The sequence below is a fragment of the Chiloscyllium punctatum genome, chromosome 24 (genome assembly GCF_047496795.1).
Source record: "Chiloscyllium punctatum isolate Juve2018m chromosome 24, sChiPun1.3, whole genome shotgun sequence".
In the NCBI taxonomy this organism is placed as follows: Eukaryota; Metazoa; Chordata; class Chondrichthyes; order Orectolobiformes; family Hemiscylliidae; genus Chiloscyllium; species Chiloscyllium punctatum.
In genome coordinates, this window is record NC_092762.1 from 66,312,786 (window position 1) to 66,338,413 (window position 25,628).

Genomic DNA, 25,628 nt, shown 5'->3' on the forward strand with positions numbered 1-25,628 from the left:
AGCACAGTTCAAACTGGATCCCTGGATCTGAAACTTTTTTTTTGAAAAAAAAGGAAATACTGTGGAGGGCAGAGGAGGTAGAGAGAGAATCTGTCACAATGTTAATACACTACCTTGGAAAAATTAAAGTTATCATACTGATCAGATTCTTCAATCCGGTGAGTGATAAAGATAATTGCCTCAGACTGAAAACTGTTAAAATGCATTTGAAATAGAATTTCTAGTTCCTTTCAATGATTTCTCTATAAAGCTATAAACATATGAAAATCAATTCAAACCACACACCCAAACATATTTCACATTCATTGAATCAATACCAAGGCCAAAGTAAAGCAGACAACAGTGACCATCATTGCTTAGAATAGAAGATTGATTTCCATGAGTGAAGTGAACAAAATGGCTATTTAATGAAGATGAAATAAGACACTCAATCACCACTGTGGAGGTCATGACAATTTTCTGACCAGAAAAAAATAAAATTTAAAAACCATTCCCTGTTCAGCATTAAGCAGAAACATTAGAACCAAGACTCTGCTGGAATCTAAACCACAATAAACAGTACAAGAGCAGTCAACAGCAAAATCCTGGAATTGCCAGAGGACACATCCACCACACACACTGCCCAAAACCAACAAATACATTACAGAGAGCATGAAAGAATATATAGAGTCAGAGTTATATAATACAGAAACAGACCCCTTGGTCCAACTAGCCCATGCTGAACATAACCCAAAACTAAACTCATCCCACCTGCCTGCTCCTGGCCCATATCCCTCAAAAGCCTGTCTATTCACATACTTATCCAAATGTCTTAAAATGTTGTAATTGTACACATATGTACCATTTTCTCAGGAAGTTCATTGCACACAAATCACCCTTTAAACAATTTAAAACTGGTCTTTAAAAATCGCTCACCTCTAACCTCAAAATTTATCCCAGAGTCTTGATAGGCACCTTCTGGGGAAAGGCAACTTCTAGAAATGTTAAGTCTCAACCCTATTAAGTGAGCCTGGAACAATGTTTGTCAGAGCAATAAAGATGGTGCTATTTTCTGGGTCTAGACTGAAAATGGCCTTCAGTAGAGTGATATGTTGTTGCCAGATGTGGGAGTTTTGAGTGTGTTTATGGGTTACTGAGGTTATCTGGTTGTGAATCCTGTTGAATGGATCAATTGGAGAGACGGTTGGAGGCAATGAGAAATTTGCAAGAGCTAGGGGGTGTGATGGATGGCAGTTATGGGAAGGGAGAAAAGTTGCAGATACAGTCACAGATTAGATTAGATTACTTACAGTGTGGAAACAGGCCCTTCGGCCCAACAAGTCCACACCGCCCCGCCGAAGCGCAACCCACCCATACCCCTACATCTACCCCTTACCTAACACTACGGGCAATTTAGCATGGCCAATTCACCTGAACTGCACATCTTTGGACTGTGGGAGGAAACCGGAGCACCCGGGGAGAACGTGCAAACTCCACACAGTCAGTCGCCTGAGGCGGGAATTGAACCCGGGTCTCTGGCGCGGTGAGGCAGCAGTGCTAACCACCGTGCCGCCCAGGTTAACTCCAGGAAAAGGTAAGAGAAGTAAGGCAGGTAGTACAGGAGTCTTCCGGGGCTATTCCCATTTCAAACAAGTATGCGATTTTGGAAAATGTAGAGGGTGATGGATTCTCAGGGAAATGTAGCACTTACAGCCAAGTTTCTCATATCAAGACAGGCTCTAATGAGGGGTACGTCGGGTTCCAAGCGATCCATTGTTAGGGGACTCTCTCGTCAGAGGCACAGACAGATGTTTCTGCAGCCAATTGTGAAAAATCAGAATGGTGTGTTGCCTCCCTGGTGCCAGGATCATGGATGTCTCAGAGGGTGCAGAATGTTCTCAAGGGGTAGGAAACCAGCAGGAGGTCATTGTCTTTGGTACCAATGTGTACAAATGGAAGAGAAAGGATAATGTTCTGTAAAGGAGAATGTGGGAGAATGATCTGCTACCCTGCCCACCTACAGCATGACCACATAACAGAAACAGGTCTGCAAAACAGATCAAGCCTGCCAACACAGAACACACCAACAATGCCCCAGTCTTGGCCAAACAAGCTAAGAAAGAAACCAGAAATGGCCAAGCTACTCAGACTAGAGAGAAAATTCACTTCCCAAACAGCCTTCACAGTAAGCTCCCAGCCCTGATTAGCACTGCAGTGCCAATACTCTAACTGGCGGCTCATTTCCCACCGAAACCACATAAACAGAGGTGGACTGAAAGGCCCCGGAAGACTCCGCTCGGAGGAGGAACACAAAGGACAGACCTGGACACCAGGAGAAGGAACATTTACACATATTCCAGCGGACAGGAAATAGAGTGAAGAATTGTCTCGAAGACATTCTCACCTGCTCAGAGATGGCTGGAATCTTCTGTGTCAATTACAAATCAATTGTTGCTGCCAGACGCTGGATTAATTTCCACTCAGTTTATTCTTGTTTTAATCATTGTACAATTTTCACCATTGTACTGTAACTGCTTTTCAATTATCACCTTTTTGTTGTACCTCTATAAAACCTACTGGCACCTTCCGCTCAGGGAAAGAATCCTGGCCATCTGTGCAGAGAATCAGTTCCATGTAAGCTTGGTCAATTTCTCTTCCGCAATGTTGCTTCGTTTAATAAATCGCTTGTCAATTTCCACTACGATCCTCTTTTGTGGCTCTGATTCATTGGGCTGAATTTCTGAGTTTGGCGTTAGTCAGCAGGTTCTTTCTATCAACAGGTTGAAGCGAACCTGACTTTTCAAATGGTGCACAATTCAGACCTGGCAGCTGGCTCTACAACAGGTTGGACGTCTGGTGGTGGTGGTGGTGGAGGTGGAGTAGCCACCAAAATTCTGATCCATGGTAGCAGCATTTCAGCCCTGAGCTGTTTTCACTGAGAGAGACAAGCTGGCGAACTCCCAAATTATACTTAATTGTACCCATTTAGGTAGACACATGATCCAACTTGGGCCGGAGAGCAGCCATGTGCTTGATCCAGCCAGGGGAAAGATGGGCGGTCTCTGCTTGTCTTGCTGGGAAACCCTGCTGGTCCATTAAACTCTCACTTAAAAGATTTAAGATTGGGGAAATTAACAGGGGCACCGGCTGCTGGTGTGTGTCTTGTGATTTGTTCTGCACACTGGTTTTCAAGAGTTCAATTTGCAGTTTGTAAGTGTTTGCCTATGGTCTGTCATTGTATGCCCGAGTAGTTTTACAATCAAGCGCTGGTTCACACAGAAAGCCACATTCACAGTCTGCAAGCTCAGCTCAGGAGCCATTTCACAGTATGGGAGCATGAAAGTCCACTCTCTGCCAGGGAGGTATCACCCACGGGCACGTTACTGCCCCAGCCATGTGGGGACAACAGTCTACAGTCGCCAATTCTGGACAAGATGATGCTTAGGAGGCATGGTAAATATGCTACCTTCAAGACAAAAAGGTGGAGATCCTCTTGTAACACCAGAGTCCCCGGCAAACAGTACTCAAGGAAACAGGACAGCCACTGTCATCTCCTTCACAGGAGACCTGTGCACCTGGTCCCACAGAAACTGGACATATGGGAGGTCCTTTAAAACTTGAAAAGATCGACTATTGGACCATGGCCATTGTGGGAGGGCATGGGGACCCCCCCTGGGACATTGCTAACATGCTGCAGTGTATGGGAAAATTCAGGGAAGTTGTGAAGTTGGCACCAACCCCCAAAAAGTGAAAGAAAGATCACGGTCAGACCCCCCTAGAACAGTTCACACCCCCACAACCCCCCAGTTGCAGCCCTGCCTCCTTATGCCCCGCACCTCCGGAATCAGACCTGCTGCTAGATGAGGTGGCTGCATTAGATTATTTATAGAGGGGAAACATGCCCTTTGGCCCAACAAGTCCACACCAACCTGAAGCGTAACCCACCCAGACCCATTCCCCTACATTTACCCCTTCACTAACACTAACAGCAATTTAGCACAGCCTATTCACCTAACCTGCACATTCTTGGATTGTGGGAGGAAACCAGAGCACCCAGAGGAAACCCACGCAGTCACGGGCAGAATGTGCAAACTCCACACAGTTGCCTGAGACGGGAATTGAACTCCAATCTCTGGTGCTGAGAGGCAACGGTACTAACCACTGTGCTACCCATCCAATGGCCACTCAGCCCCAGCAGGGCTTACAGCAGGACTCAGCAGCCACAGAGTGGCCCAATTTAACACCGCCGCCAGTAACATCAGGGTTACCTGCAGCGCAGCTGCCACTGCTGCCCAAAACCAACATGGCACAGACCATCAACTCCTCCACATCATGATCAGCTCCACTCTGACGGATAAGCCCTGGACCCACGTGGAGGTCCGGACCATGCTCAGGATGCCCCAGACACCTTAAGGCCAATACTATTCTATAGTTGGCTACTGCAAATTCCAGCTACCTATAAATTGCCTGCCCCAAGACATACAGACCCTGCTGCAACTTGCATGTGGATCCCACTGGGGAACTATTCATTCTGCCATAGAACTCCCTACCCGACCCTGGGACTCCATTTCAGACTGGGATCACTGGCTGGACAACATTGTAAAAGAGGCCATAAAAACCAGTGCAAGGCAGCACGTGGATTTTGGTGCTGTAACCCAGTGTCTGCAAAGAGCAGACAAATCCCTACTGGACTTCATAGCGCATTTTAAAGTAGTCTGGGATTGTTCAGCAGGCATATTATTAGAAAACCAACAACTTGCAGCACAGACAAGTTGCTTCCCACTTAGGGCGGCACAGTGGTTAGCACTGCTGCCTCACAGCACCAGAGACCTGGGTTCAATTCCCACCTCAGGCGACTGTGTGGAGTTTGCACATTCTCCCAGTGTCTGCGTGGGTTTCCTCCGGGTGCTCCGGTTTCCTCCCACAGTCCAAAGATGTGCAGGTCAGATGAATTGGCCATGCTAAATTGCCTGTAGTGTTAGGTAAGGGGTAAACGTAGGGGTATGGGTGGGTTGCCCTTCTGCGGGGCGGTGTGGACTGGTTGGGCCGAAGGGCCTGTTTCCACACTAAGTAATCTAATCTAATCCCAGCCAGAAAAAAGGCCATTCCCTCAGATTGCCCAACCAGACCACTGGAAGGACAGCAACAGGTCACTGTAACAGCCCAGGGGATGCTCGAGCAGGCACTGCTGCAACTGCAGGAGAATGGGACATTGAGCTAGAAGTATAGGTCAGGAGTTAGGCAGGGCCATCCAGACGCAACTCCCTGCCCAGTGCGCGTATCAGACCACAAGTGGGTTTTCTTTTCCTTAGTGTCTCTTTCTGGGATGTTTTGCAATCCAGCCAGTAACTAAAACCTTTATGCATGATTTGTAGATGATTCTGGCAAGTTCAATCCAATTATACAACTAAGAATAAGAGGAAGTTAATTGTGAATTTTCTTCTCTCATCCAAATTAGGCAGGGGTGGACAAAGATAAATGCATTAAGGAGGCAGTGGGTAACCACACTGCAGGCCACCAACGCAACATTTTGAAATCAAAAGTTTTAGTAAAGGAGACACTTGATTCCAAGGTTGAGTAATAAATAATGAAAAACAAAGAAAATAAGCTTCAAGTATTCTAGTTTTGACAATCCTTGGTCCCAACCAACTCTGGAAAGATAAACAGCTCGAGTCCATTGCTTTCCAATATCTTAAAATCTGTGCAAATCTCACTAGTACTTATTTTATGGAAGTGGCTTGGGACTGCGTGTTGTAAGGTTCTGATTCTTATCAGTTTGTCAACAGTTTATATTAACTTAAGGTCATAGCTCACTGTCAAAAGCCAAATGCCATATCCTCAACTCAAATAACTCATTCATACAGGTGGTTCTGATTAACTCAAGTCATGCAGGAAGCATTCAGTCCAGCACACTTAACACGAGCTCTTCATTTATCAAAAGTCAGTGTCGCAATGAAAATTAAAAGCAATTCACGTAGCAGCAAAATACAGTGGATGTTTGGGAATCCAAAATGAAAATTAAAAAAAGTGGAGAAACTCAGCAGGTCTGGCAGCACCTGTACAGATGGTGACTCCAGTAGGACTTCAGAATGAAGATCATTCATTGTAACTTTTAAAAAGTACTTTGCATGGAAAGATTGCATTTCATTTGGACAGTCCATCAATACAGTTTTTCTCATTTGTACAGAATTAATTGTGTGCATAGACACCAGATATTTCAGATTGGCACATTATGCATCAACGTAAAAACCTGACACCGATACCTTGAGTGAATTTAAACCAAGTTCAAAATAGGAAGCACAACTCTTCTCCAGTAATCCACCAAATGTGAAGTGGATCAAGGAAGGATTCACCTGAATAGATTCAATTTGCAAAGGTTAGAAGTGAGAAAAATGTACATGTCCTGTTGGGTTACATCCTTCAACAACAGCAGCTGTAATTATCTTCAGATACTTCAAAAAAAACTTGAAATCTTTTTCATATCAAGATTAAGAGTTGAAAACTCTCTAAAATAGAATTGAGAAACCTGTTCATTCAGCACGATCATTGAAAATGCAGGTGACTGCTCAGGACTATGCATGATTAGCATGTTCATAAGAGAAAACATTCAAGAATAAAACTAAATCAAAATTAACCCATGAGTAAATCTACATGTAAATTCTGCTGCATTTGATATTAGAATATACATACCCAGTGTGGAGAAAGCATTTTGAGTTCTTTTAAGATCTGCAACATCATCTCTTTCATAAATATAAATATTATCTCCTTGATTCAGATAGAAGTAATCCTCTGCACTACCTGGAAGGAAATAATTCATTTAAATTTTATGGAGAAAGTGAAAACTGCTGGAGATCAGAGTCAAAAAAAGGTATGGCACTGGAAAAGTATAGCCAGTTAGGCAGCAAGAGTGTCAACGTTTCAAGCATAAGCTCTTCATCAGGAAGGTGGATGAACTTATGCCAGAAATATAGACTCTCCTGTTCCTCAGATGCTGCCTGACTGGCTGTGCTTTTCCAGTGTCACATTTTTTGATTCAAATTTATGGACTAAGTAATAGGACTGTATTATGTGAAATTAAACATTTCATTCTCTCTGGTTTTAAATGTAAAGCAGTACCTCCAGTGACAATGATTCACCAGATGGCAAACACCCTTTTCACCCAGCTCTGATCCCCACAAGCCGGTCACCCAATACCATTAGTTCGAGTAGAACATAAAGACCATAAGAGTTAGGAGCAGGAGTAGGCCATCTGGCTTTCAGCCCACTCTGCCATTCAATAAGATCATAGCTAATCTTTTCATAGTCTCAACTCCACTTACCCATACCTCTCACCATAACCCGGAATTCCTTTTCTGTTCAAAAAAAAAGTCTCTTAGCTTTAAAAATCATTTAATGAAGCAGCCTCAACGACTTCACTGGGCAGGGAATTTCACAGATTCAAAAATCTGTGTGAAGAAGTTCCTCAGTTCAGTACTAAATCTGCTCTCCCAATTGAGGCAGTGCCCTCTTGTCCTAGTTTCACCTGCCAATGAAAACATCCGCCCTGCTTTATCTTATCTATTCCCTTCATAATTTTGTGTTTCTACAAGACCCCCCCTTCATTCTAAATTCCAATACATATAATCCCAGTATACTGTCTCTCCTCAAATCAACCCCAGAATCAACCTAGTGTACCTTCTCTGCACCCCCTCTAGTGCTAATATATCCTCTCAAATAAGGAGAGGAAAACAGCAGACATTACTGTAGATGTGGCTTTACCAGGTCCCTATCCAGCTGCAACATAGCCTCCCTACTTTTAAACTCAATCCCTTTAGCAATGAAAGGCAAATTCCATTTGCCTTCCTAATTACCTGGTGTACCTGCAGACCAACCTTCTGTGATTCATGCACAAGGACATCCAGATGCCTCGGAATAGCAGCATGCTGCAACTTTTTACCATTCAAGTAATAGTCCTTTTTACTCTTATTCCCATCAAAATGGATGATTTCACATTTATTAAACATTGTAGTCCATCTGCCTGACCTTTGCTCGCTCACTCACTTAAACTATGGTCCTCTGGAAAGTTGCACAGTCCTCTGTACACTTTGCTCTACACTTCATGTCATCTGCAAACTTTGACACTACATGTGGTCCCCAACTTTAAATCACCTATGTAAATTGTGAATAATTGCAGTCCCAAAACTGATCCAAGGCACGCCACTAGTCACCGATCACCAATCAGAAAAGCGCTCATTTATTCCCACTTTTTATCCTGTTAGTTAATCAATCCCCTATCCATAATAATACATTACCCATAACACCATGCATCTTTATCTTATGCAGTCTTTTGTGCGACATTTTGTCAAATGCCTTTTGGAAATCTAGATACACCACATCTACTGGGTCTCATTGTCCACCACACTTAATGCCTTAACTAATCTATTGGAATTCTATGAAAGCATTAAGTATAACTAACATAACTAAGGTAATAAATAAGAAACTGAAGTGTTCAGAATTTGATACCCCACTAGGAATAAAAGTTCTTAGTTTGTAAGGAATCAAGTGTTGTGGTGATAACCATGCTCTTTAAAAGATTTTTTCTCTGCCAAGTTTTTTGAATGCGAAATTTCTATTATTGGTCAGTTATTTGTGAAGTACTCGAGTACAATCTAAAAACTATCCTGCTTAATAGATACAGCTTACATCTCAATGACATTTTTACTGTTTCATGAGGGCAATCCAACTGTGTTTCTGGAACACAATGCCAATTTCTAGGAAGAGGGTTGGGTCATAAGTTGCTAGAGCCACTTAGTTCAGTTGACTGGAGGGCTCACGAGCCATTCCTAATACACAGGAACCTCCTAGCAGCATTCGAAATTCTGAATATTGGATTATCTGGCAAGAACGCAAGGTCCCATTGCATAGCTAAACCATGCTATCCCAACACTTAATTATCCGGAATTTGATTAACCAAATGAAATACTCCTCGCCTATGTCCTTCGGATAGTCGAGGTTCCTCTGTAATGCCAATGGCTCAGGTTCAATTCCCATTTTGCTGAGGTAGACAGGAGACCTACCGTCCTCGCCCTGCCCCCAAGAAAATGGCAAATCGCCAGTCAGAAGCAGAAAAGGAAAAGAGCAGGTTGAAGCATTGGCAGGCAAGGAAGCTAGGACCTTCCTTTGAGCAGAGCACAAGTGAAAGACATTGAAAGGACAAATGGGAGTCAAGTGACATTAAAAATAAATTCACAGAACAACGTTGACAACTTAAAACATAGCAATGAGTGACTTCACCAATGACTGTGTTCCTCATTGCATTTGTAAACAAATGGTGTAGAAAATATCTAATTTTTTCAGTGTCTTCAGGGTGATTAACTTTTGGTTAAAGTGTCATTAAAGGAGGGGGAATAAATTACAGCCAATTGTCTGTAGCGATTTTGGAAAGATCAATTAATTTGTTGCCTGCACTTACCAAGATCCAATTGAGGAAATTCTCCCATCTGAGCTGAGGCACAGAGCTGATAGAATATGTGATAGTTCCTTTCCTGAGCAGCCTGCAAAGTGATAATTAAAACAGATATAACTCAAATTAAAAATCAGGATAAGTAGCATGCTCTAAACTATTGGAAGTTCAGGAGACTAGCACAACTAGACTGGAGACCAGTCTTTGGACTCGAGAACAGGCTGGAGAGGACAGTGGGACAGAGGCAAATGTAGACCAACAAGACAAAGGGCTGTGGGCTACTATTCACAGGTAATAGATTAAAAAAAAAGTCCCAGCAGAAAAAAGGTGGCCAACAAATTAGTCACATTTTTCAACGTCAGATTCAACTTCCGCCAAATCAGGAAAACAAAAAAAAGGGGACAAAAAACTGCTTTCTTGCAATTGACTGCATACAATACTTTTAATTACATAAATAACACTCCATGTGCTTTACTGGTGAGGAAATAAACTCCAATCTTGCGGAGAAACGTACTTGGAGAAGGTTAAGAGAAAAGTCCTACATCATAGAGAAATGAGCAATTAGTTTGTAAACAAAATTTAATGAGTTCCACTGCTCACTTTCAGAATAGAAGACTTTCAATCTTGGAAAGTCAAATAAAAAAATAATCTTTGCAATTAACCTTTGCTGTGGTATATTTATTATGAATAAACCACTTCCCAGTTTAATGTTCCATACTTATATGGAATGTTACTAAAAAAAGGCTTGGTACCTGCATGTAAAGGTTTATTACTAGGATACTTAGAAGGCACTTGATGCTAACTATTATGCTCTATCTTACTGCAGAAATATACTCAATTATTACTTTTTGATGGCATGTGAACTAAGTTACAGAATATCTGCACAAAATTCAGTTTCAGGCCAACAAATAACTTTCACATGCTGCGTGATGACCATCTCCAACAAGAGAGTCTAAACATCAATCCCGATATTCAATGGCATCGCCATCACCAAATCTGCCACTAACGTCCTGGGAACTCCTAACAATCAGAATTGAAATTGGATTAGCCATCGACATACAGCGGCTACTAGACTGTCAGCAGCTTGCAATCTTGCAAGTTACTCACCTCCTGACTCCCCAGACTCCATGTACAAGTCACATCAGGAGGATAATGGAATACTCCCCACTTGCCAGGTGGTGTGATAAAAGTTCATTGAATCCTTCAGGACTGTGTGTGTGCAACATCTCATTGGAATGTTACTTGGAGCTAATAAGCACCACATGTATGACTAACAATTCCTAACTACAGGGATACAATGATGATTTAGGCTGAACAGAGGACTGTTCAGGACATCCAAAAGGTATCTGCATGTTTAAGTTTAAAGTCATCCAGTGTCATGCAGATACTAAGTATCTGCATGTTTAAAGTTAAAGTCATCCAGATCCTAACAAAATCCCAAAATCCTATTAAAACCATATACCAACTAATTTTCAAGCCTGTTGCTTGTGGAAAACTTAATTACTACAATAGGATAAGAGAACAGCAAAACTCTGGAGGATTTTTGTATAGAGTCAGATGTACAGCACAGAAACAGACCCTTTGGTCCAACTTATCCAGGCTGACCAGATATCCTAACCCAATCTAGTCCCATATCCCTCAAAAGCCTTCCTATTCATATAGGCATCCAGATGCCTGTTGTTAAATGCTGTAATTGTACCAGCCTCCACCACCTCATTCCATACACACACCACCCTCTGAAAAGTTGCCCCTTAGGTCCCTTTTATATTGTCCCTTCAGACCAAAACTACACCCTATAGTTCTGGACTCCCTCCCCACCCAAGGGAAAAGAGCTTGTCTATTTACCCACATGGATTTTATAAACCTCTAAAAATGTCAACGATCAGCCGGACACTCGAGAAAAACAGCCCCAGCCTATTCAGCCTCTCCTTGTTGCTCAAATCCTCCAACCCAGACAACATTCTTGTTAATTTTCTCTGAACCTTTTCAAGTTGCACAACATCCTTCTGATAGGAGGGAGACCAGGAATGCAATATTCCAAAAATGGCTTAAGCAATATCCTGTACAGCTGCAACATGATCTCCCAACTCCTACGGTCAGAGGTCTGGCCAAAGCAAAAGCAAAAGCAAAAAAGTAAAAAAACCTTCACTATCCTATCAACCTGTCACTCTACTTTCAAGGAGCTATGAACCTGCACTCCAAGGTCTCTTTGTTCAGCAACACTCCCTAGGACCTTACCATTAAGTGTATAAGTCCTGCTAAGATTTGCTTTCCCAAAATGCAGCACCTCACATTTATCTGAATTAAACTCCATCTGCCACTTCTCAGCCCATTAGCCCATGTGATCCTGTTGTACTGAGGAAACCTTCTTTGCTGTCCACTATACCTCCAATTTTGGCATCATCTGCAATATACCTCTTATCCTCACATCCAAATCATTCCTATAAACAACAAAAAACAAAACAGTGGACCCAACATCGATCCTTGTGACACACCATCACTGCTCACAGGTATCCAGTCTGTCTTCTACCTTAGAGAGCCAGACATGTATCCAAATGGCTAGTTCTCCCTGTATTCCACGAGATCTAACCTTGCTAACCAGTGTCCCATGAGGAACCTTGGCAAGCACCTTAGTGAAGTCATATAGATCACATCCATTGCTCTGCCCTCAATCCGCTTTGAATTTTTGAAGGAATAATCGTCAAGTTTGAGACATGATTTCTCAAGCACAAAGCCATGTTGACTATCCCGAATCAGTCCTTGCCTTTCCAAATACATGTACATCCTGTCCCTCAGTATTCCCTCCAACAACTTGTCCATCACTGATGTCAGGTTCACTGGTCTATAGTTCCCTGGATTTTCCTTACCTTTCTTAATAGTGGCACCATGTTAGTCAATCTAGAGTCTTCAAGGACCTCATCTATGATGATCAAATGATAGGAATCTCAGCAAGGGACCCAGCAATCACTTCCCACCGAGTTCTAGGATACACCTGATCAGGTCCTGGGGATTTATCTACTTTTATGCTTTTTAAGATATCCTCGGTAATAAGATGATGATTTTTTTTCCCCAAGATGTCACTATCTATATCTTACATGCACTTCACCACAGTAAACACTGATAAATACTCATTTAGTATCTCCTGAAGTTCCACACATAGGTTGCCTTCCTGATCTTTGAGGGGCGCCTATTAGCTCCTAGTTGCCCTTTTGTCCTTCATGTATTTACAAAATCCCTTTGGATTCTCTTTACCCTTATTTGCCAAAGCTACATCCCCTTTTTGCCCTCCTGATTTCTCTTAAGTATACTCCTACTGCCTTTATATTGCTAAGGATTCTCTTGATCTCTGGTCTATACTAGAGACATGCTTCCTCCTTTTTCTTGACCAAACCCTCAAAATTCTCTAGTCATCCAGCATTTCCTATACCTACCAGCTTTTCTTTTCACCCTAACCACAATATATTGTCTCTGGATTCTTGTTCTCTCATTTCTCAAGGCTTCCCATTTTCCAGCTGTCCCTTAACCTGCTAACATCTGCCTCCAATCAGCTTTTGAAAGTTTTGCCTGATGCTGTCAAAATTAGCCTTCCTCAAAATTTCAAACTTCAACTTTTAGATCCAGTCTATCCTTTTCCATCGCGATTTTAAAACTAATAGAATTATGGTCATTGGCCCCAAAGTGCTCCCCCACTGACACCTCAGTCACCTGCCCTGCATTATTTCCCAAGAGTAGGTCAGGTTTTGCACCTTCTCTGGTAGGCACATCCACATACTGAATCAGAAAATTTTCTTGTACACAATTTCCTCTCCATCTAAACCCTTTATACTACGGCAGTCCCAGTAAGGATCTAAAGTTTGAATTTAGGTGGTTGTCAGAAGCAACAGGTTTAGATTTTTATTAACCACAAAATGGCTTTTCAATTTAAAACAACAAAATGGCTGAAAGTAATGATTTGACTCAACTTGTGCTGCTGCTTTGCTGAGTTAAGCAAAATAGAAGAGAATACAATGGACTTTTCATAATATGAATTATAAGAGTGATTTAGCATTTGAACTAACGTTGAACTAGCAAGCATGGGGTGATTCTGTGCTTATAATAATCGGTGTCCCAGGAAATATCGCTGGATTAGCCTGTTGTCAATCATGTCACCTTATTACAGTTGATTGGACTTTTCTTGTAATTAAGAACCCGTTCCCAGGAAATATCATTGGATTAACCTGCTGTTAATCTGCACCAGGCTGCCTTAATTTATTAAGCTGGTAACCTTGCTTTAAGCAGACCGTACGCCTAGAGATTCTTTTGACCGATCCGGAGACCAAGAGACCATGGAAGGGGTCTAGATCTTCACCAGTCTACATTTGGAAAGTTAAAATCCCTACAACAACTACCCTATTTATTCTTACAGGTAGAGATCTCCTTAGTGTGTTTCTCAATTTCCCACTGACTATTGGGAGTCCCAATAAGGTGATCATCCCTTTCTTATTTCAGTTCCACCCAAATATCTTCCCTGCATGTATTCAGAGGAATATCTTCCAAGTACAGAAGTAATACTATCCTAATCAAAAAGGCCACTCCCCCTCCCTCATATAGGTGGTGTCCTGGAACATTAAGCTGCCAGTTCTGTCCACCCTTGAACCACACCTGTAATCGCCGAGATATCCCAGTCCCATGTTCCTAACCATGCCCTGAGCTCGTCTGCCTTCCCTGTTAGGCCTCTTGCATCGAATTAAATGCAGTTTAATTTATTAGTCCTACCTTCTTCTCTGCTTTGTCTATGCCCGCCCTGACTGTTTGACTCACTCCTTTTTCTAAGTGTACCAGTCTCAGATTGATCTTTCCTCACTATTTCCCTGGTTCCCACCCCCCAACCTTACTCGTTTAAATCCTCCTGAGCAGCTCTCACAAATCTCTCTATTAGTATATTAATTCCCTTCCAATTCAGTTGCAATCCATCCTTCTTGTACAGGTCACTCTACCCCAGAAGCGATTCCAAAAATGATCCAAAAAAAAAAATGTGAACCCTTGTCCCCTGCACCAGCTCTTCATGCAGAAATGTTAAACGCAACAGAAAACATTTACAGATATCTCAAAGCAGCAAGTAAAGCATTCTTTACCTGAAAAACCACTCGTGATTTCTCCAGTAAGTATGTTCTCATATTGGCCCCCATAATGTGATACCTATGATCGAAACGGATCTCAATGTATTTTCCAAATCGACTACTGTTGTCATTTCTTGTAGTTTTTGCATTTCCAATTGCCTATTGGAAAATGAACATAGTACCAACATTAAAAAAAGTCAAATCAATAAGAATCATTTATACGGACATGAATACAACAGCTATTGTTGGTAAGTTTGTAGATGAAGTGTAGTGGACAGCGAAAGTTATTGCAGAGTAAAGTGGGATCTTGATCAAATCGGCCAGCAGACAGAGGAGTGGCTGATTAAAAAAAAGTCAGTGGGGGGGTAGGCAGGCAGGTAGGTGAATATAATCCCTTGAAGTGGAGTTGCAGGTAGAGAGGGTGAAGGCATCATTTGGTAGGTTTGCCTTTATTGTTCAGAGTATAAGAGTTGGGATGTCATGTTGCAGCTTTACAGGACATCTGTTAGACCACTTTTGGAATACTACACAATTTTCATGGGCCTATTGTGGGAGGAATGTTGTTGAACTGGAGTGCAGAAAAGAGTTACAAGAATGGTGGAGGGCTTGAGCTATAAAGGGAGAGGCTGAATAGGCTGGGGACCTTTTCCCCACTGGAGCGTTGGAGACTGGGGATGATGTTATACAGGTTTAGAAGGTCATGAGGGGAATGGATAGTGAGAATAGCAGAGGCCTTCTTCCCAAGGTAGGAGTGTAAAATTAGAGGGCATAGGGTTAAAGGTGGTGGTTGGAGTAAAGGCAGGAGATATTTTTTCCAAAACAAAAAAGGACCTCAGGTGTAACTCTTTCATGCAGAGGGTGGCGCGTGTATATATAGAACAAGCTGCCAAAGGAAATGATGGAGACGACGACGACGACGACAACAACATTTAAAGGCATCTGATGGGTGTATGAACAGGAAGGGTTGGGAGGGAGGGATATGGACCAAATGCAGGTAAATAGAACTAGGTCAGATTGAGATGTCTTGTTGGCACAGAGGAGTTGGACTGAAAAGGGAGGGAGGATGGACGGACGGACAGGATAGAAGGAAGGGACTTCTGTCAGAATGAGCTGTGCCTTTTGCCAAGATGTTCATATATAACAGTAAGCAGATGATATTCCAATTATTTAAAAAAATAGTGCCAAGTATTTAAAGAATAAATTAAGCCCACATATGGTAGTGTACAAAATATACCTCCATGATGGGGTTGGATGCCAGAACCTTATCTTCTACGTTTGTTTCATCAGTAGATCCTCCAACGGTTGCAAAATAGCGCATTATGTACTTGGCGGACAGAGTTTTCCCTGCTCCAGATTCACCACTTACTATAATGGATTGGTTCTTTTCTTCCCTGTTAAAGAAATTGGATAATTTATTGCTCATATCACCCTATATTCAGTTAGGAAAAATTGGTAGAGCCAAAATAATTAGCTGAATTCAAATCAACAGAAAAAAGCCATAGTACCCCAAAACAAAGGTAAAACCACATGGAAGTGATGGATGAAATTACTGATTGATGGAAGACAAACTCCAGTCTCAATATAGAAAGCATTCAAAAATCAAAATGTAGGGCAAATATAAAAATACAAACGTACAAAAATACAAACAACTCCCCATTGCGTGCTTAAGACAATCCATGAAGGAAACGTTACTTGAACTGGAGTCAGAAAGCTTAGCTCACTATATATAAAATATTGCTAAGGACGTTGTCAAATATTGTTGGTATTGTGGGAAAACTGATCAAAAACATTTTACGCAAATGCAGGATATTGTTTTAGCTTGAAGGTCATTTAGTTCAAAATGATGCAGTACAGTTGTTTAAAAAGGCAAAATTAAATGCAAAAACTCAAGCCCAACTTCTTGCTCGCGATGTCTAATATCTAGTTTGTATTGATTGATGTCAAAAGATTAAGTAAAATTGGGAACGAATGAACTGAATATACAAATGAAACAAGTTAGACCAAACTGACTAAATGTGCCATTCAGATTAATTAAATGCGTGTGCAACATCAAATTGAAAAAACAATGCAACACAAGGCAATGAAAGTCATTCAGAGATAAGAGATACAGTTAAAAAAGAATTAATCTCTGTTCAGCAACTTTATTTGCATAGCTTTTGTTGAGCACATTTAACAAAAATACTTGGTGCAAATTACTTCTGAGTTGTGCATGCATCCAATAAAGATAGCAAAGTAAAGTTGTCTTGACAGTAACTTTTCAAGTTTATAGGATAAGAGGAGTGTTTTGGTTTCTTGCGAAAGGAGAGACCGGTGATCTAGAAACCTTCAATACAGTCATCGTTAAAACAGTCCCATATTCAATATTTCAGTTAAGTAACATTAAAATAAACTTGACTTGTTTTCCCTGAACTACACAAATTAACATACCTACATATTTCCCAATTCATCTAATATAGCAAGACAAATACATAAGCTCATTTGGTTAGCATTAATGCAAACTGAAGCTCAGTGCCTTGACAGTAATGAAAACAATATCCAGTATTCTTGAAAGAATATGGCTTTTAAATCTCCAGGCACAACACTGTCAGTATCGTATATTGCACAAGAAATAGTTATCCTGCAGTCATTGAATGAAGTATCCATTTATTACATAACAGAAAAAGCTCAAAAAGCGCTTGGGAAAACATGAGGTACATGTACAACAGATTAGTTTGAAGGCATTATAGTTGACCATTGTTTTACTATGCACAGCAAGTGTTAGACCAGTATCAGGATGGACAAGCAGACCAGTTTGATTACAATAGAATTTCAAATATTACATGATTTTTTTTTCCAAAGCAACTCCATATATTGAATTAATGTAGCAAACTTCATCAGATAACCTTGCATTGAGGAAGTAGGGGAAATCTGGCAGATGGAGCTTAGATGGGATATGTGCAGCAAGGTGGTCATTTTGGCCAGGGGACAGAAAAAGGGGAAAATTGTTATTTAAATGGGAAGCAGATTCAAAGTGCATCAGCGCTGAGGGATGTGGGTGTTTTTGTGCATGAACTGCATAAGTGGGGTATGCAGGTGTAAATGAAATAAAGTCAGGCAAATGAAATCCTGGTATTTATTGCAAAAGGACTGGATTATAAAAGTAAGGAGGTGTCGATCCAATTATACAAGGCATTAGTGAGACTAAACCTGGAACATTGCTGAGAAAAGGTGAGGACTGCAGATGCTGGAGATCAGAGTCGAAGAGTGTGATGCTGGAAAAGCACAGCAAGTCAGGCAGCAGAGGAGCAAGAGAATCTATGTTTCAGGCATAAGCCCTTAATCTTTCCTGAAGGAAGGGCTTATGCCTGAAACGTCAATTCTCCTGCTCCACAGATGCTGCCTAACCTGCTGTGGTTTTCCAGCACCACACTCTACTCTGGAACACTGTCCAGTTTTGAGCTCCTTACTTGAGGAAGGATGTGGTGGCAATGAAGGCAGTTCAGAGGAGGTTCACAAGGTTGATTCCAGACAATCGTTCTATTGTACGAGGAGTGGTTGAATAGCTTGGGCTCATACTCACTGGATTTTAGAAAGTGGTGGGAGGAGGGGGGTTGAATTTGACTGGAGGTACATGTTATGCTAAAGGGGTTTGATAAAAAAGGTGGATGTTGAACAGATGTTCCCCCCCTTGTTAGAGAATGGGTCTTAGATATAGAGTGAGAGGAGGTAGATTCAAAATGGAGATAAGGGGAACCTACTTCACTGAGGGACAATAATCTGTGGAAATTACCCCAGAGTTCAGTGGAGGCAGAAAATCAGATTCAGGAAATAAAAAAGGGGTAAGTTTTGATGAAAAGCTGGATAAAAGGGCAATAAGGGGAAGGTAGGAAAGTCGAGTTGAGACCAGGATAAGGTCAGGCATGATCACGCTAAATTGCAAAGAGCTGAACTGCCACCTCCCATTTCTAATTCCTATGTCACTACATAATGCCAGCTACACAAAACTAATGTCAAGAGCCATCAGCTACAGCACCCCCTTATACCCAACTTGAAGAGCAGCTTATGCTTTAAACGTAGAAGATTTTCTTGAAAAATAGATGTTCAGCTATTACCAACATCCAAGAGGATTTGCTGTTTAAAAGAAACTAAACTGGACCAGGCAAATAAGTACTGTGACTGGAAGGGCAGGTCAGATTGGAATTCTGCACCAAGTAACTGCTCCTGACTCTCCAAAAGCTATCCACCACCTAGAAGACAAATCAGCAGTGGTGATGGAAGTCTGCTCTTCTCCAAATGACTGCAGCTTCAACAACACAAAGTTTGACACCATCCAGGATCCACCAATTGCCTTGTTTCATGCTACCTGTAAAAAAAAAAAGGTGTCATTCCTCCCATTTTGTCTACTCATGTATTCTGTACTCTTGTTTCCCCAGGTCCTGCTTCTTGAAACTCCCTCTTCCTTCAAAAAAAAAGAGAAAGAATTCAAGTTTCCAATTCACCTACTCCCCCTTTTTGGGTCAATGTTCATTTCCAACATCCATCAACGAAACACATTGATGTGTTAAGTACAGACCTAGGAGATCTGAGAAGAGGCTGGGTGGGAGGAGAAGCCATATGTCCAGGATGAGAAGTGCAAGAATCACAACTCCAGTCACTGGAGTGGGTTATCCACACTGTGCCAGCAGCACCCCCTCTTTGTCCCACCATTAATAGTTGTACCTTCAACTTAACTCCCACAAATTCCTCCAGCAAAACTCCTCAACCTCTGCCTCTTTAAGGTTGCCACTAATTTCAGTTTTCTAGCATTAAGCCACCATGACCATGTTTAAAAAAAACTACTTAAATGCAAGTCATTGTTCAATACTTAGATATCAGTTTATGCCCCTTTGCAAATAATTCAGTTGCTAGCCATTCAACACAAGAGCCAACTTAGTCAATTCTTAATCCCTACCTCTTGCCTTTTTTGTTCAGCCTTTGAGATTATCCAGACTGAAAGACCAGTAAAGTTCATACTGAACATTCCTTAGAGAGACAGACCAGATGTTTCTTTGATATTCAATTGGATGCTATTTTGATATTTAAAAAAGTCCATACTCAACAGCTTTTCAAAGCGGTGTATTAGGATCGCGATCCCATGTACTCACCTAGCCAACTGCTTGTATGCTTCCTCAGCAACAGCAAAGATATGGGGATCCATATCACCCACATTCTGTCCACTATAAGCATAAATTACATCATCTCCATAAAGAGGGAGCTGTTCATATGGGTTTACAGCAACAAGAACAATACCTACAAAAAAGGTTCAAGGTGTTAAGCAATTTAAGAATTCAAGCTATTTAAAATTATAAAGTAATTTTATCATTGTATTATTTAATACATTTACAAATCAGTTTCAAGATTTGACGTGTACCAATGCATAATGTTTCCCACTGTCAGAAACAGGGGAATTTATAAATGGGGAACAAAGACATTGGACTAATTAAATACATATTTTGGCTCAGTGTTCTCCCTAAAGACAAAATCCCAAGAGAAAACAAAATGTCAAGGAACACAGTGAAGGGCAGGAGCTGAAGGAAAAAAATGGATTTAGTGTTGTCACATGCACCTACATACAGTCAAAACTCTTGTATTATGTGCCATACAGAAGGTAACAGCACACAAGGATATACAGATCATAGGGCAATTAAATAGAGCAAGACATACAATGTTATGGCTGTACAGAAGGTGCATAAAGCAAGATCAACATTAGGTTTAAAATTTGAGGGGTCCATTCAGCAGTCTCAGCAGGAAAGAAGCTGTTCTTGAACTTGTTGGCACACGTACCTAAGCTTTTGTATCTTCTGCCTAATGGAAGAGGTTGGAAGAGATTATAACCAGAGTGAGGGGAGGGGCCCTTTGACATTGGCTGGCTTTCCATGGCAATGAGAAATGCAGATGGAGTCAATGGATGTGAAGTTGGCTTGAACAATGGTCTGCTCAAAGTTTTCTGGGTCGTTTAAGGCCTTGGGCAGCGCAGTTGCCATAGCAAGCTGTGATGCACCCAAATAGAATGCTTTCTACGGTGCTTTTAAAAGTTGCATATGGACATGCCAACTTTAAAAAAGGTGCCTGAGCACAAAGAGGCATCATGCCTTCTTGACTGTTGCATCCACGCAGGAGGACCAGGGGAGATTGTTGGTTGTCACTCCTAGAATCTTGATGCTCTCAACCCCCTCAGCTCCATTGCTGTAGGTAGGGGCATGTCATCCTCCTTTCTTCCTGAAGTTCATAATCTACTTTGGTTTTGTTGACATTGAGAAAATGCATAGATAACATTCTCTATCTCTGCTTCTCCTCTCCCCCCACTCCGTACTGATAAGTCATCGTTGGATGGAGAAATTTATTGTATTGAAGTGGAAATCCCAGGGCCCGATAAATTTACACTCAAGTGCTTAAGGTACTGGCCTAGAAACAGTGGATACATTGGTGGTTATGTTTCAATATTTAAAGGCTCTGGATTAGTTCCTATTGTTTGGAAAGCCAATGTAGCCCCACTGTTTAAAAAGAGGGAGTGAGAAAACAGGCAATTTTGACCGATGAGCCCGAAAATATAATAGGGAAAATACTAGTCATTATTAAAGATTTAACAGCAGATAACTTTGAAAGAGAGTGGCATAATCAGATGATTTACAAGAGGGAAGTCATGCTTAACAACTCTAATGGAATATTTTCAGGATGTAACTAGTAGAATTGATAAAGGAGAACCAGGGGATATGATTTACTTACGTTCACAAGGCTTTTGTAAGGACCCATGTAAGAAATTAGCATGTAATATGAAAGTGAATGGATTATGGGCGGTATACGGACATGAATTAGGAACCAGTTGGTAGACAGGAAACAGCAGGCATAAACAGGTCTTCTAGTGGCAGCCAGTGACTCTTGAGGTACGTAAGATTCCATGCTTCAGTGTGGTTTGGACAATGAGTGAGCAAATGAAATATATAGTGTGGATAAATGGGAGGTTATCCACTTTGGTAGCAGAAACAGGAATGCAAATTACCAGAACAGTGATAGATTGGAAAAGGGAGAGGGTGCAATGAGGAGGGTCCTCATATACCATGCTGTAAACATGTAAGTGCAGCAGCCAGTGAAGGCAAAGAATGGGATGTTGGCCTTCATTAAAGAGAAGATTCAAGTATAGGAGCACAGATAATGTTGCAATTCTGTGGACCTCCGTGAAAACATACCTGGAGCAGAGAATTCTGCAGTTTTAGTTTCCTTACTCATGGATGGATGATCTGGGAATGGATGTGTGCAAAGTTTTACCAGGCTGATTTAATGCATACCGTCATATCAGGAGAGAAAAAACCTCAAACTTGACTATATAGGACAAGTCAGCATATCAGGACATAAAAGGGTAAAAGGCATTAACATGCAGCACATAAAAGCTATTAGCTCATTAAGTTTGTAACAGCACTACAAAAAAAAAGCTTTTTTTTAAAAAAATTATTCCCACTTCCTTTTTTCCCCCCTCTGGTTCCACATGCTTCTTTTTCAAGTAGATATCCAATTACCTTTCAAAAGTTCTTAGTGAATTTACTTCCATGACACTTTCAGGCAGCTTATATCTCACTGCAATAAGTAAAATAATCTTATCTAGCTTTTGATTTTTTTTTAAACCAATTAACTCAGGTCTTTTCTAATTAACAGCCCTATCACCAGTGAAAGTAGTTTCTCATTTGCTCTAACAAAACTTCAAAATAACTTGCCTTTAAGTCTGTATTTTTGCTATAGTTGTGCTGACGTTTGCCAAAGCTTGTGCACTAATTTACAGATGTATTGCACAGTGCTTAATGTCGCAAATGAGAATGGTTTTCCAATGCATTAAAGCCTCCATCTTCAAATTCTTCCATGGCTTTGCCCAGTTCATTTTGAACATCTTCACAATGCCCATCTCCTTCAAAAGGCTCCCAAGTCCTTTCATTCTGTTGCTCTGACCTCATGCACAACCTTTTTGACTTTCAAGTCAATGGAACCTTTTAGCTCAAAAAGGGTTTAAGTCCTAAATCTTATTATTTGGTAAAGGTTCTTTGCTCCCATGAATTTTCTGCCGTCTTTTATCAAACCCAAACCATAGGCAGCTCTCTGCTTTACAAAGACGTTAACAGCAAGTTGGCATTGTTTTTAAAGCAGTGGTTGTGGTGATGGAAGACTGACTCGTGGAAATGGTAGAATTAAATTCACACATTAGCTCTATCATCCCAAATCTCTTTAAAAGGTCATTCATTAAAATCAATGACAGTGGCTGTTTTACATGCAAAAGTATGTTCAACAATTTTGGTAGTGTTGACATGGGCTTGTGGAAGTGGTGACAGGAAAGTGGTCTGTAGAGCATTGCTATAGGTTATTATTTTTAATGTCTTATCCAAAATACCTCAGTGTAGATTACACATCATCAGGTTTTGGAGTGAACCAGTGTTATCTTGACCGGGGGGGGGGGGGGGGGGGGGGAGATATGTTCCCACTGGACCAAGCATCATATCTATTTCTTTTCCAAATAGTAGTAAATTAACCAAAATATAGAATCATGATGGAAGCTGAAGCAAATAATTCTAATAATCAACATAGTTATAGTTCTATGCAACAAAGTGATTATATTTTAGCAATCATCTTGATCAAAAAAGATCAAGCAATCAAGATGTAGAGAATTATCATGAAATGCCTCAAGAACACAGGATCAGTTTGTAATATTAGAAAGCTCCTTAAAAATAATGTACAAGGATCCTTTCATTGGTTCTGCCATTTCTGTAGGCTTTAAAAAACTGCTTATCAAAATTAACTTGTTGCCTCCAAGGCAGGATGAAGATAACTTGAATCATGCATATATTTGAGTAAGATGTATCATATTGTGGAGGACCTCCTGCAGTCACAAACAGTATCCAACACATGTCAACAATCCCTTAGGAAGGGAGAAAGAGTCAATTACTCAAGTTAAGGATAATTAAGAAAACCTAAAATGAAGCAATAGGAGTAATACTGCAAAATGATCTCTTACAGAATAGACCAAGAACTGTAAACACCCTTATTTCAAGGGCATTAGACAAAATTAGGAAGATCTTACTGTAACTGTACAAGCTGTTGATGAGACCACATCAGAAGAGTGGAGCGCAGTTTAGTCCCCTTGTTTAAAAAGATAAGGTCTTCATTGGAGGCAGCTCAGAGGAGATTCACTAAGCCAATTCCACATATGGGGAGGGATTGTCTTTTGAGGAAAGATTAAACAGGTTGGTACTCTACTCACTAAAGAGTAGAAGAATGAGAAGTGATCTCGTTGTTACATATGGGATTCTTATGGGACTTGTCAGGGTAAGTGCTAGGAGGATGTTTCCCCTCCTGGCAAAGTCTAGGACCAGCAGGCTTAGTCCCAGAATTAAAAAAAAAAAGGAGGCAATTTAAGACTGAGGAGGATGAGTGAAACTGGAACTCTGTCAGAGAACTGTGGGGCAGAATCCTGGTGTATATTTGAGCATGACATGGATAGATTCTTGATCAGTACGGGATCAAGGATGGTGGAGAAAGTGCTGGAAAGTAGACCAGCCATGATACAGTTGAGTGGTGAAGCAGGCTAGGAGGGGCTGAATGGCCTAATCCGGTTCCTATTTCTTACGGTCTTAAACTCAGCTAGAACATTGGGAAGTAAACAAAATTCCAGATTGAAGAGGGAGGCAGGCCATTGACCAAAGGCAGGGAAGTAATAACAGCGGATTTTTTAATATAAATAAAAGAGATGGCCAATTTGCTTTCAAAAAGTAAAAATTTTATAAGCACATTTTAACAGTTGCTGTGAAAGGAAACTTACCACAATATGTATAAATGTTGTTGAACTCTAAAAACCTCACTTTTAAGTTGTGAAGCACTGCAGGTTCGTGTAGGTAACTGAGTGAAGTCAAGTCATTTTCACCCATTAAAATGTCAGGGTTCCGCAGATATGGCAATTCTTCTGTTTTTTTGTTAATGCGATACTCTATATTCTACAGCAAAACAAAAGTCATTAGACCACATACTAGACTTTCCGTACAAGATTCTTTGCTAGCATTTCTCTAACTTAATCCTTATTTCCAATGATTGTAGGGCTGTTCATGGGCAGTAAACAAACTCAATTGTCAGCATTTTGAGAAGTTATCAGCTTGGTCGAGAACAGCAATTTTAAAGAAATTTACATTTCAGTCACTGAATTAAACCACAAAATTGTTTAAAACAATTTTTAGCAAGTGTCAAACTGAGCAAACAGTAGACACCATTTTAGCCAACAGTACCTACCCAAGTTAAAACATTATTAGACAAAGTTCAGTTAGTCATAAAGTATAAGTTATGCATTAAAAGAGTAGACACACGTGATACATCTGCAAAATCTCCAACTTTACTGGTGGTGGCCTGGAATGTATGGATCCAATATCATCAAGCATCAGAAATGTCTGCAACAATGACATATTCATAAGTTAAGCTTCTGGACCTAGCCACTGCCTCCATTAGGCTGCCTGTACCAACTGAGCTTTGATAGTTGTAGTTCTTTTTAAGATGGTTTCAAATATTTTCAGTGACCCCATAAGTTTTTGCCTTCCAATCTCAGTTGCAAACTTACTTACCTTTGAAACTGGATGGTTGTTTTTTCTATTTAAAGTCTCAAAGAAAAAAAATACAGTTTTAGAAGCACCACCTACTTTCCAAGCAAATATACCTGGAAGGGGGCCTGGCTGTAAGGTAAAAAAAGATATAAGCACCAGGTATCCAGGTAATTATAGTCATAGTCTGGAGCACGGAAAGGCATCCTTCAGTCCAACTCATCTGCACCAGTCAAAAATCCCAATCTGACCTAGGCCCATTTATTAGCATTTGGAACAGATCACTAAACCCTTTATATTCATATACTCATCCAGGTGCCTTTTAAAAATGCTGTAATTATACCAGTTTCACCACTTCCTCTGGCAGCTCATTCCATACATGCAAAGGTTACCCTCATGTCCTTTAAAATCTTTCCCCTCTCACCTTAAACTTATGCTCTCTAGTTTTGGACTCCCCACTTCAGGGGACAGACTTGTCTGTTTACCCTATCCGTGCATAATTTTATAGACCTAGAAGGTCACCCCCCA

General features: G+C 40.9%; 1 protein-coding gene across 1 annotated transcript in view; it reads right to left on the bottom strand.

Moving 5' to 3' along the window:
• Positions 1–25,628, bottom strand: part of LOC140494650 (unconventional myosin-Vb-like) — a 297,411-nt gene that overhangs the window by 115,973 nt on the left and 155,810 nt on the right. The window contains exons 3-8 of the mRNA XM_072594066.1: positions 24,338–24,509; positions 19,644–19,788; positions 15,755–15,911; positions 14,536–14,679; positions 9,431–9,512; positions 6,670–6,777 (exon numbers count right to left, since the gene is read on the bottom strand). Of these exons, the coding sequence (XP_072450167.1) occupies positions 6,670–6,777; positions 9,431–9,512; positions 14,536–14,679; positions 15,755–15,911; positions 19,644–19,788; positions 24,338–24,509 (808 nt within the window). The remainder of the gene's footprint in view (positions 1–6,669; positions 6,778–9,430; positions 9,513–14,535; positions 14,680–15,754; positions 15,912–19,643; positions 19,789–24,337; positions 24,510–25,628) is intronic.